We start from the raw sequence: 12,930 nt of genomic DNA on the forward strand, positions 1-12,930 counted from the left end.
AAAGATTTTGAGATATGCATATGGTGTCTAAACACAAGGCCTATTATCTGCTTTCTATCCTTCAGCTAAAACACCTAATTTGCTAAAAAAACAATCAAATACAGTTAACTTCATGTTCTGATTCCAATTCATCATCATAAATGACTTTCACGGCATGGCAATCAAAACTAGAACAGTAAAGAGAGTGAGGGAAAAGATTTCATACTTCTGTCAAGGAAATCCTATATCAAAATGGTGGGTTTAGTCACATCAACCTGCACTAGGTGGTCCTACATTCAACTACAATGATATGTTCAATTTTTTGTAAGTCCTTTCCAAGAATTTTTGAAGGCCTTTGGAGAGCCATATTCTCTTATCCATGTCTACAATATGTATGGAACACGAATGTTAGACATCATTGGTATTTACTACATAACATGATAAACCAACAGACTATCAACATTCCTAATGCTAATTCAGACATTGTAGAACAATTAAAGCCATGCCAAACAAAGATATACCTGGCACAATCACTAATATTTTCATATGCTTACATTCTGCAGATTCGAGGCAATATCACCTCACTTTCAAAGTCAATGATGAGTTGGAAAGGGATGTAAGTAACCAAGGGGAAGAGTCCGGTTTGCCACTTTGGGTACTCCCATTGTTGGCATATATGACATCACTGACGGAGTTGCATGAGTGACTACATGTGACGTGTTGGGATTATAGTACTGGATAGCACTGTCCTGCTGCTGAACAGTTTCCCCCTCTCGCTGTAATGCAGACTGATAAATATTCCCCGTGCTGAGCTGTTGATTAATTCCCATTGTGCCATAGCTATATTTGCAGTGAAATAAGAAGCATTAGATTAAAGAGGAAGTTCAATACGCTTGGAAGAAACATTAGGTATAAAGCTTTTTTTTTAGAAAACAAAAATCTTCCAGAGTAGAGAAAATTGCTTATCAAAGCCATGAATTTCAGGTGAAAATACGAGGGGAGTGGATTCAGAAGCCACAGACTTGTTTTTAAGTAGCCAAAACGGTTTTGCATTAACAGTAACCAACCAGAAATAAATGTCTCCAATTCTGAAGATTCAACTACTAAATCCTAACTCATCCATGAAAAAAGGAAGGCACCTGTTATACTGGTCTGGCATAGTTTGGGTAGGGTTTCCAACTGCATATGGCTGCTTAACATCTGCCTTATAATATTGATGATTTTGTGTCAAATAAACTTGTTTTACCACAGTTGGATGAGAATGGCCCATGTTCTCAGTGGATCCAAAATAATGATGCTCTGGAAAAGGAACATGATGTTGAATATCAGAAGGTTCTGAAACTGGTTGGACATAACTGAGTTGCAACCCAGTTACATTTGGATCCATTGGATGGCATAAGCCTTGCTGAAGCCTGGTCTGCTGAAACTTTTGAGACTCTAAGATTTGTGGAAATGAATCCTTCGAAAAAGTTAGCCTCAATTGATTTTCCACAGGTTGAAGTAGCATAGGCTGCATAGAACCAGGCGCTGGTGCTGGCAAAGGCCGAAACATTGACAATAGACTGCCCACCTGCACCATAGTATAACAATATTCAGTCAAACTGGAGAATGAAGAAAATTATTAGAGGCAAAAGAAAATGTCGCATGAATCCGTCTCACCTGCTGCTTGTTGAGTTCTTGCTTGAACTTGAAACCCTTCTGGTAGTTATTTTCAATGGCACATCTAAAGGAACACTCATGCAAAGGTAAACAAGCACTATAGATCTTGAACCTCACCTGAAAATTGCAGAATGTGCATGAAAAACGGAATAAAGAACGGGAAAATCCTCTAACTAGAACAAAGTAGGGCCTTATGCTTCAAGTCAATTAGAAAAAAATGCCAGCATCATTACAATGGAATTCATTTGTGTATATGGTCTCCTAGATAGAAATAGCAAAACCTTAAAAAGCTTATATGAACAAGGTTAATGCTATTACCTACCAATAGTTTGTTGCCAAATTTTATTCTTATAAGTCAATGAACTAAATCCAACACTTGATGAGTCGTGGGTGTTATGCTGCATTTTGCTATATCGATGCTAATACCTAACAATGGTTGATCGCCAAATTATATTCCTTTAAGTCATTGAACTAGGTCCTACAAGCCTATTTCCCATGAGTCATGGGTTTTATGCCATATTTTGCAATGTTGATGCTAATACCTAACAATGGCTCATCACCAAATGTCATTCTTGTAAGTCATTGAACCAAGTCCTACAAGACTATTTCCCATGAGCCATGGGTGCTAAGCCATATAGTGTGAGGTCAATACTAATGCCCATTAATGTTCGTTGCCAACATTTATTCCCTAACTCATTGAACTAAGTCCTATAAGCCCATTCCCAATGAGTCATGGGTGTTATGCCATACCGTTCAAGGTCAATGCTAACAGCTATCAATGGCTCATTGCCAGAATACATTCCCATAGTTATTGTACGTAAGTCCTATGAGCCTGTTTCCCATAAGCCATGGGTGTTATGCCATATTGTGCAAGGTCAATGCTAATACCTATCAATGCCTCATCACCAAAATATATTCCTACGAGTTATTGAACTAAATCTACAAGCTTATTTCCAATGAGTAACGGGTGTAATGCCATACCGGCTTGATTCTAAAGTTTGTTGAGTGCATTAAACACTGTGCTAACCATCCAGAGTACTAATGTCCATGCAGCCAAAAAATAAATTTGTTTTTTCTTTATTTCTCAAGGGTATTGCACATCAAGAATCTGGAACAAGGTTCTACCGAAAAAGAATGCGGCCAAAAGGCAATATAAGCATGAAATAGCCTTGTTCTCCTAGATGTCTCTACATGTCAAATAGAAAGAAGAAACTAGCAAGAAAGTTAGAACAGAGATTCCATGCCATGTCGGTCCAAACATTATGGAGACTTACACAAGCAACAGATATAGCATCCCTTCATCTACGGAAAAACAAGCCAAGTTATGAGATAGAAAGAAGCCAGAGGAGGACTGCATAATTCTACCAGAAACCTTTCAAATACCAACTATGAAGATGATCTACAGTTATGTATCTTAGGCTTAAATCTTAAATGTCTAAATCTTTAAGTTAAGTGCATAATGTTACTTGCCTGGGCAGGAAACCTCCCATTGAAAGCAGATTGTTCCAGGTGCAATGTTCCAACAGAGGTTGCCTCATATATACCATAAAGAAGCTTCATTTCGAAATCAAACAGAAACAGCTTCATGCCTGGCTTGATTTTCTCTACAACATCCAATTTTCCAGCAGGAAGACCAAAAACACGGTACATGTAGCACTGTGTTTTTGTTCTTCCATTGCACATAAATATAAAACCCGAAAGCTGCTCTTGGTCACGCTCATCATTTTGTTTTGCCTGCATGGCAATATCATTGTAATATGCGGTAGACATTTATTCACAAACTTCTTCGCCTCTTCTCTATTCACGGACAGGGCTGTCAAGATTGAATAAATCGATTCTATTTAGTTGATCTCAATAATTAGAACAACACTCAGTAGACAAGAGCATTGAAGGGGGGCAAGGCAAAAATGATAACTTAAGGAAGACGGAGAAAACTATGAACCTAGAACACCAAAGGGATTACAATAAGCAATATATATGATCTCATTCACAGCAGCAACCATAATTCACAATCCATTCAGATTAATCACCACATCCTTGCAACCAATCTATGTTTCACAAAACTTTCCCAAGAAGCTTCTTTACACGGACTCTTCGTTTCCAGTAAGTACTCAAGACGGGCACATATTCAGACATCACTACTGGTAAGATCCTCCAAATGTATATATGTGTGTGTGTGTGTGTACTCATATCCAAACTCACCCAAGTTCAGGTAACATAACTAAGGAGTGCTCTATTTATACCCACATCTTTTTGTGGAATCTATACTCCACTCAATATCACCTGAGAAAAAATAATCTTTTCCAAATTCATAAAATTACAATCTACAGCTTCTTAGTTAGGTAACGCGGTTACTGATTTCAGATTAAAAAATCAAATATATATATTCTTAATTTACCTACGTAAGATAAAAGAAATTTCTTTCTTCTAAAAGAATTTACATTCAAAACATGCAATCTGTTCAGGCTAAAAAAGATTGCTATCAGTTATTTTTGTTGACTTACAAGATTGCTATCAGTTATTTTTGTTGACTTACACCTCATGTAAAACCAAAAGATAAGATTATAACGATTGAGAATCAATAATCCTAGAATTCAAAACAAGAATAACAATTTAAAAAAAAAAAAAGAACACCATGACCAGCCGATATCAAGAGGAAAAGGGAAAATGGCATTCTGGAAAACCAAACAAGAAAAGAAACAAAGGAAAAATGAATTTTCTAAAAAAAAATTAAAGACCTGTTGTTTTCTGAATAACATTTGAAGTTCCCTTTCAGTGTTCTGTTTGGTGTATGAACCGTGAACTGTGAACTATGAAAAGCGCGGATCAAATAAGGGGGGAAAACAAGAGTAGTGAAAAAGTAGGCCCATGGAACCCAGACACTGTAGCTTGAGGCGCATGGTGTTGCAGTGTTGGGCTTCATAAAAATATAGGCTATATTATATTGATTAAAAAAATCATATAATATATAAAAAATCAAAATTTTGTTTTTAAATATTTTTATAAATTTAGAAAATATATAAATTTAAAATTTAAAAGCTCATAATAGTATATAAAATTGAAATTTTTATAAAAATGAAAAAAGTATTTAAATTTTAGAAATTGAAAAACAAATTTAAAATTTTCAAAAATATATATTGTAGAAAAGTCGTAATAAATTTTAATTTTTTAAAATTCTAAATTCTAAAAATTAAAAATAATGAATAAAAATTCAAAAAATATAAAAAGTTTAACTTGAAAAAAAACTTAATATATAAAATTGAAATTTTGAAAATTTTAACTTAAAATTTAAAATTAAAAAATCAAAATATATAAATTTTAGAATTTTTTAATATTTTTAAAATATTGCAAAAATGTAAATATTTTAAAATTTTATGAAAGTTTGAAAATATTTAAAAGATAGAAAAACACAGTCAACACTAGTAAAACTATTGGTCAAAGTCAAAGTGTTTCTAAAAGTATTTAATCTTTAAATACTTTTTCTATTCTTTGAATAATTTTTAATTTTAATAAAAATAATGCCACATGGCACATTTTGAATGGCTAAATGTATTACATGACATATTCTAATTAGTGTTTCATGTCAGTCAGGTATTTTTTTTAATGAATGGAATGAACCAAATAACAGAAGATAGTTTAAGTACCAATACGAAATGAAAAATGTTTTAAATACTAAAGATCGAAACACGTAAAGATTTGATGAGAAAATTTCAAACCAAAATTTATCATATGGTTGTGGAAGGCATCTGAATCGAAAAGTAGAGATTTGAATCTTTTTGTGTTCTTTCCATGGCATGTGGAAAGCAATAAGGTGAAATATCTAGAACTAAAAAGACAGCCGTGTTTATTACTTGCATTACAATTCAAAAGGCAGAATAGAAAGCAGAAGAGTAGGTATTGATGCATTTCTCAATAAAGACACAGCCGACGCTGGTAATTGTTAGGTTGGCAGTCACCTGATCATTAAATGTATGGAAATTTTTGTTTGAAATGCATTCAAAGCATGATTAGGGTCTTTTTTCTAATATCTTATTCTCCAAACTGTGAGGTTGTTCTTTAATGATCCATCCGTTTATAGCTTAGTTGCCAAAAAGGAAATGGCTTTTCATTTATTTTTGCTGAAAGAAGACAATGGCCAATGACAGAAATGCACTCTAAAAACATTTAACTTAAAACCCAGTCTTGATCTGCTCTGCAGTAACAAGGCAAATAACTCTGTAAAAAACCAACTTGTCTCCCTTTCGCCATTTGAGATGGTGATCTCACAAAACAAGATTACTACTACTAATAACTGCAGAGATTTGGTTCCAAGTAAAATAACCAAATATAGACAGACTGTTACTGGTCCATAACCGAGTGAGATTGTCTCTGTGTGGGGCTTACACTCCCACCACGGTTTATTTTGAGTGCATCCAAAGCTTTTTGTATCTCCATTGTCATTGCACTGTCCACACTCCCTGAAGATAGCTTCTTGTGTGCTTTCTGCAAATGAAGCTTGAGTGAGCTGCTGCTCAAACCAGCATTCTTCCCGCAAATTGGACATACTTTCATCATTGGTTTTCGCTGATGCCATTCCATTGAAACCTTTCCATGCAGTTTCCGATCAAGATCCAATAGTATCCTTGCAAACCCATCATTTGGTTGGGCCCGACGATGAGCTCGCTTGAGGGAGTTCCATGCTTCTAATAAAGTTAAGTTCCTGCCCATAATAGCAATAATATTTGATTCGATTGGAAAAAAAAAGATTCCAGTGAAACCTAAGGTTTACTGATACTTGAGGTACTTTAGCAGCAATGTAGCCTTCTATGTATAAGTTCTGTGAAAAGTACATAGCATGAAATACTACTTACTTCCGTAGCATCAGGTATGCGATCACTACTGTGGCACTCCGACTTTTCCCTTCAAAGCAATGAACTAAGACTCTTCCACCTGTTTGTTCAACGTGATCAATAAAATCACAAACTTCTTCAAAGATACTGCTGATGTTTGAATCTTCATTGTCATATATCTGTTTCAATATGGCACATCGCATATGTTATAGAAGAAATTTCCATGCAGGTAGCAGAAAACCGAGACACAGAATCAGAGAGTTCTGCATTCAACACTTCCGTAGTGCCGAGTCTAAGATTTGTGTATAATAACAAAATGGCTGTTACCACTTTCCATTTCCACTGTGGTTATATCGACCACAAATATTATCGTGGTTCAGTTCTACTTGAAGTTGAGCCTGGTTAGTTCAGTTTTTGATGTCCATAGCAGAGAAAATAAGCAAAAACTTCAAACAAGAAAACTTTCTTCACTAGAAAGGAACTGACAAAATGAGAAGGGAATAAAAGGTACTTACGGAAAAGTTTTTGTACTCGAATAGGTCATGGTATTGAGAATCTGCCTGTCCAATTTCATTGGAGCACAAACACAATATATGAGTAATTCCAAAATGCTGCAGTGTGTAAGCAGATCTCGCAGCAAGTGCTCCACCAATGAACAAGCAACTCGTAATTAAAGATGGCTTCTCTGTGTTAGCGGCCTCAGATATCAATGCTATCCTGTCAAGAATATGCTCAAGCCTAACCTGTATGTTGTAATAGCCAAAAGGAGACAATTAGCATCTGCAGAATGCTAACTCAAAAAATGAAGTAATAGATGCATAGCAAGAAAGCCAAGAAGCTGAATAAAGGTATTACCTTCAATTCATAAGCATCTACGACACTGTTATTATCACTACCCTCGAAAAATCCTGTATTGAAATTGTTATCCTGGCAGAGTTTAACAGCATCATTTTTAAGCATTTCATTCCATTGCTCCAACTCTTTGCTTGATTCCGCATCAACCTAAATGCAAAATAGTATTTCATAATGGAGCATTACAGAGAAAAGTTTGACCTAGGACAAAGGTTACTATTAATACATTTAACATGGCACTGTCCCAGAGTGGCAACTTGCAAACACTCCTATAAAAGAATTTACTTCCTACATGCACGGTGTCAACGTTAAATGCGTAAGCACAGATAATCAGCATTAAGCCAGTCCAAGCAGTGTTTAGTGACAGGAAACCAAGATATTGTTCTATCCATTACAGAATTTTCTACAAGACTAGTTGGTATTTAAGACTCAACCTATGCATAATTTACTCTTGTCAAGGAGAGACTTTAAAGCTAAAAAGGTACACCTCTCAATAATCTTTATAAGTCCTTAACATATCTAATTTTCCTTTTAAAATGACTTTACATTTTAAAATGACTTTACATGTATTACTAACCTTGGCAAACTTATTGAAGTCTCGAAGCTTGGCCGTCAAACGTAAGCTCCTATGTGGCTCTCCATTACCTTTGTAGAACTTTCCATGCCAGCCATCTCGTGACACAGGAGAACTAGAGTCCAGGCTTTCTCTGTGCCCTGAAGATGATGTTTTGGGAGCTGATCTCTGTGACTCTGAATCACTACAGTCTGCTTGGTTATCACTAAGCATTCGCTCCTTAGTTGGAGTAAATGGGAACGAAGCTCCTCCAAGGCAAGGAGTATATGGTGATTCAGGAACTGTATAATCCTCCTTGTCAAAGTCCCCTGATGTTGTCTTATTTATAATACTCAAAAATTGGCGTAACAAGCTATCTAGTTTTTGATGAAGTGTCAGCAGGAATATATGGAATCCCTGCAGATCCCTTAAAGCTGCACGGAATCCACTACGAAATTCCTGAATAACTGAGGTCGCTTCCATCCCTTGTACATCAGTTGTTTCAGTATCTTCTGGCGGGGCAGATCCTAATTTCCCACATGTAATATCATGTAACAAGTTGGAGGAGTAACTAGAACTGTTGAGAAGTAACTCAACCAATTTAGGATACATTACTTGATCATTTGAACGTTTTCCTATAGGTGGTCGACGCGGTACACCAGAGTCTATAGCCACAATATAGGAATCAGAATGGAATGACTCACTGAATGAAGAACCGACTAGGCTCATGTCACTAGATCTTGGTGATTCTATAATATCAGAAAGATCAGAGCTCTGTGATGTCAATCCTGGACTATGAGTGCTTAATCTGCAGTCAACTGAAGATGCCCTTCGTTCCTTTTGAATAGCTCTAATCACCCTTGGACGGAATCGTTTGATTGCAGTGTCAAAGGCTTCATCAAAGGAGCCAATATTTGCAGAGCTTGTTTTGTCTGTTAACAACAAATTTGCAGGATTACCACGCCATCTTAGTTGACGGCAGGGAAGTCTATCTTCATTTCTAATGACAAGGTCCAACATCAAGACCCTACCCAAAGCTGCAGCAGTTCTTTCTGCAGCCTCCTTTGAATCAAATGCACTTGAGCCTTCCAACAAAGGCAATCCATGAACATAACTGCAAAAGACATGGTTCTTTATGTTCAAAATGATGCAAAAATAATGCAACTATTTTCCTTGGATGCCTAGCTTTCTTCCCTAATTGCTCTCAAACTTCATCTAAATTACTTTGTGCATAAAGAATTATATTACTACTTTGTGCAATAGTAACATCATACCTTTGCAGCAATCAAGAATAAATTGCTACGTTCACGGAGACAACCTACAATCTACTGCTTGATATAAGGATTTTCAGAGCCCAAACTTCAGAATTCCAAGGCTCTGGGTTTTGCATCAATCAATGGAACCATATGGCCATAACCACAATCAGCTAATTTGATGACCATTGAAGTCTAATAAAACTAAGTTTTGTTCTCACCTCATCAGCAAAAGGCATCGGCTAAGTTCTAGTGCCTCCAGAAGCTCTGAACATGTGACTTCACCTACTTCATCTCCTTCTTGGGTTGCTGTAACTCTTGCTTTTTGTGCGGCTTCCTTAATCTGGAGCCACTCTGGGCTACAATTATGAACTACTCGAGCCTGTACCAAAAGAACAATTATTCATCAGGACATCAACAGAAGAGTTAAAGAAAGAAAGAAAGAAAAAGAGGGGGGGGGGGCATAAAACACAATGCCGACAGTCTGTGAAGGTTGGAATCTTAGCCAAAATGGTAGAACCGCAGAACACCTGAGTACAAAGGTACAACCTGAGGAGTACGAATCCCTAGCCACTTTGCAAACTCATAACCTAGGCGTTCTGATTGTGTGGCCATCCTTGAAGATGAAAACTTTATAACAGCTGCTGCTTCCTTCAGAGAATTATCATCAAATATAGGCTGGTTGAATAATGCAAAGAAAACAACTCCTCCAGAATTTACAGTAACCTAAAAGCAGACGACCAAAGATAAAATGAAGTGGAAGATGAGAATATAACTAATTAGGAAGTGATTTATCTATAAGTCAAGCAAAGTCTTCATCCTTGGTATGTGAACTCCAGAGTTTTAAGCACATAAAATTTATATGGAAATTATAACACAAACTCTAGCAGTTCAAAACCTTCAGTATTTATGTATATTTACCCTTTTCGGCATCTGAAAACTATCTATGGTAATGAATAAACTAATCCATTTAAAGTGAGATGCATTCAAATCCCATGTATAAAGAGACCTGATAAGGAAATAAAGAATAGGACACCAAATTTTCAAATGCTAATACAAAGTTGAAGAAAGTTGTCATTCCAGCTATAATGGCTATGATGTATCACACACCTCAAGGGCTTTATTCTGTTCATCCTCAGATTGTTCAGCGCTACTGCTATGCTCAGTATGGTGAAGTGAAGATAGCATGTCCCAGGAAAAAGAGATTGACTCGATGTCCAAAATGGCTGCTTTACCTAGTCTATCCCACAAACTTATTTCGGAAGGTTGCTCAGCGGAGGGAAGGGACTGTGAATCAGTGGATGATTCTTCTGCACTGAACAATAATAACAGTGAGAAGTAACAAGGAAAAAATCTCATCCATGATAATTTGACACATCAATTTCCTTATTATACAAACTAATGATATTCAATTGTAGGATGGTTAATCATTGGTCATAACCTATGAAATAGTCCTCCAATGGCTTCTGATTACCTGTGGAGGATAAAATATATGCCAAAACATGGTAATGTAACAGAAATAAAATTTAAAGATACAGAAAAGTGATATTCCATTATTACTCCATGATTACGAGGGAAATGCTAATGCTAAACAAAACAAAGTTCATAAATTCATAAATTAGTACCAAATTATTTCTAGTGAAAACCAATTGAACTATGAAATGACGTACCAAGAAGGCATGTTGACGAGCCTGTTGGGACGGTTAGGGAAGCCAGAGGATCGGTTTTTCCCGCTCCGTTTACGAACCAGTTCCAACCATTGGCTGAAACGATACGCCGGACCTGCTGTTATATCTCCCAACATATACAATACCTGCATTTCATTATTATTATTATTATCATGTTTTTTTTTTTTTTTTGACACCCCAGTTTCACATTGCTCAAAAAAAGAAGAAATATTTAGGTTTTCTAACAACCAAAAAAAAAAAAAAACAAAGACTTGTCATGTTTTTACCCTGGAAGTGACAGTTAAGGGCAATGGGGTGTCAGGTTCGTAAGATCTGAGGTCCACTTCTTTGTCTTCCTCTTTTTCCTGTAATTCTTGCATATATAACTTATCAAAAAAAAAAAAAAAGATTGAGTGAAATCTTAGACAAGAAAATTTTTTAAAATTTCTTACATCATTGGGTTTATTTAGAAAAACAATGATACTGATTGAGATAACGAAAAAAAAGTTCTTTTTTTTCTTTTGTTTTTTTACCTGGAGACGTAGAGGGTTGATGATTGCAGGAGCAGGGCTTTCTTTTTGGTGTTGTGCCATTCTTTTTGGGGGGGTTAGTTTTGAAAAATAAAAAGAAAAAAAAGAAAAAAAATTGGAGGCCACCGAGGCCCAAAGAAACAGCTGAGTGGTCAAATTAGAGAAAGATGGGGAAAAGGGTGTTATAGGTAGTTTTATTTTCTTTTTTAAGTTTCAATTAGAATTTGGCAGTGGAAAACTGTATCTTTTATTTTCTGTGTTTTGGGGATCTATTATTGGGGTTCTTCACCTATAGCCTATAGGCTACAGCAAAGCAGGCGCCTTTAGTAGTTAACAAGCAATAGAGGTAGAAAAAAGTGGAGTATGATTCGAGTGGGTGGGACTGTGGGAGCTTTTGTATTAGTTTCATCATCAGATTATTGCTTTATTTTCAGCAAGGATGATGATGATGGATGGCAGTGACGGTGTAATAGTTAGTTCCCAGGTCACCTTCAGCAGGAGCCTTTGGGCTTCGGTGGGGGCAGCTAAATTGGTGGTAATATTATAATGGTATCCCATCCATCCCATGTGATGAAGCTGCTTTAACATGTACTAGATAACTTGTAAGCACTTTTTTTTTTCTATTGAACGTTGTGTGCATGATCCAAGAAGCTAAAAAAGTAGTCCAGTTAATTTGTTTTTGGCAACTAATTTATTATATATTTTCATATAAATAGTTTAGTGCCAATTTATATCTTATCTTTTCGAGCCTTAAAAATGTTGGTTTCATAGATAGAGACGTTAAAGTATCCTGGCAACTTTCTTATTATATTATTACTACGTTTTTTTACGTTAGTCAATCAAGTACATTACAAGAAAATGACTCATTCCGTTAAATTTTGTTTAAGTACCCCAGCAACGGCGTGATATCTGTTAAGTCATCTCTAATTTGACCCGTTGTTGATGCCAGGTGCATCTACTGGATTGGCTGATGACGGGCGTTGTTGTCATGCCATTTGGTGTTGGACACCGACTGTACATGCCAGGGGGATCTGTTTCTGCTCTATACTGAGAGAGGTATTTTAAATGTCTTCCTAATTACAGTAGCATATAGGAGTGATGGGGCTTTTCTACATTTTGGTTGGACCCAATGCTCAACTTACACACTCTTGTTGTTCAAGCAAGTTTCTATTTCAATAGTGATGAGCCCTCCATCCAAATACAACATTTAAGATCATTATTTGCAGAAAGCAAAATCATATTTAATCTGCTTGATTTTACGAACTATCAATTGTGACATTATTCACCATATGAATATGTTGTCGTGAGATTTACCATTTATTGCATCTCTAATTTTGTAGCCATTTTGTTTCATTCTTCAGTTTATTCACTCTTTTTTTTTTCCCTTAGTATCATGTCTAATTCAATCAATAATTCCATGTCTTTTTGGTGGTAGAAGAAAGTATGTACTTGATTCCCGTATTTTAATCAATAGTTTCAGATTATATTAAATTGAGATGATAATGGTTGACAGTTAGGATGCTACTATGATACAATAAAATGTATATAATAATTTATTGTAAGCTTAAAGGTAAAAAAGTCCTTGCCAAAAATGAAAAAATTAATTGA

General features: G+C 35.8%; 2 protein-coding genes across 5 annotated transcripts; both read right to left on the reverse strand.

Moving 5' to 3' along the window:
- Positions 1–321: 321 nt before the first annotated feature.
- Positions 322–4,466, reverse strand: LOC108456790 (uncharacterized). Its single transcript, XM_017755459.2, has 5 exons — positions 4,377–4,466; positions 3,109–3,451; positions 1,639–1,755; positions 1,119–1,549; positions 322–819 (listed from the first exon to the last, which is right to left on the reverse strand). The coding sequence occupies exons 2-5, from the start codon at positions 3,406–3,408 to the stop codon at positions 573–575; spliced, it is 1,095 nt and encodes a 364-aa protein (XP_017610948.1). The 5' UTR covers positions 3,409–3,451; positions 4,377–4,466; the 3' UTR covers positions 322–572.
- A 1,255-nt stretch (positions 4,467–5,721) lies between these two features.
- On the reverse strand, positions 5,722–11,457 carry LOC108457255 (dual specificity protein phosphatase PHS1). Of its 4 annotated transcripts, none has more exons than XM_017756217.2 (11): positions 11,326–11,457; positions 11,080–11,178; positions 10,796–10,938; positions 10,236–10,440; positions 9,675–9,851; positions 9,347–9,507; positions 7,897–8,986; positions 7,323–7,469; positions 6,983–7,210; positions 6,489–6,646; positions 5,722–6,337 (listed from the first exon to the last, which is right to left on the reverse strand). In XM_017756217.2, exons 1-11 carry the CDS (start codon positions 11,383–11,385, stop codon positions 5,977–5,979), a joined length of 2,829 nt encoding a protein of 942 aa, XP_017611706.1. In that variant the 5' UTR covers positions 11,386–11,457; the 3' UTR covers positions 5,722–5,976. The 4 variants fall into 4 exon arrangements, 3 of the variants coding, with proteins under 3 accessions (XP_017611706.1, XP_017611707.1, XP_017611708.1); XM_017756218.2 differs by having other exon boundaries at positions 11,080–11,157; positions 11,326–11,455; XR_008270716.1 differs by having other exon boundaries at positions 6,198–6,337; positions 6,489–6,567.
- Between the last annotated feature and the right edge of the window lie 1,473 nt (positions 11,458–12,930).

The sequence above is a fragment of the Gossypium arboreum genome, chromosome 9 (genome assembly GCF_025698485.1).
Source record: "Gossypium arboreum isolate Shixiya-1 chromosome 9, ASM2569848v2, whole genome shotgun sequence".
Lineage (NCBI taxonomy): Eukaryota > Viridiplantae > Streptophyta > Magnoliopsida > Malvales > Malvaceae > Gossypium > Gossypium arboreum.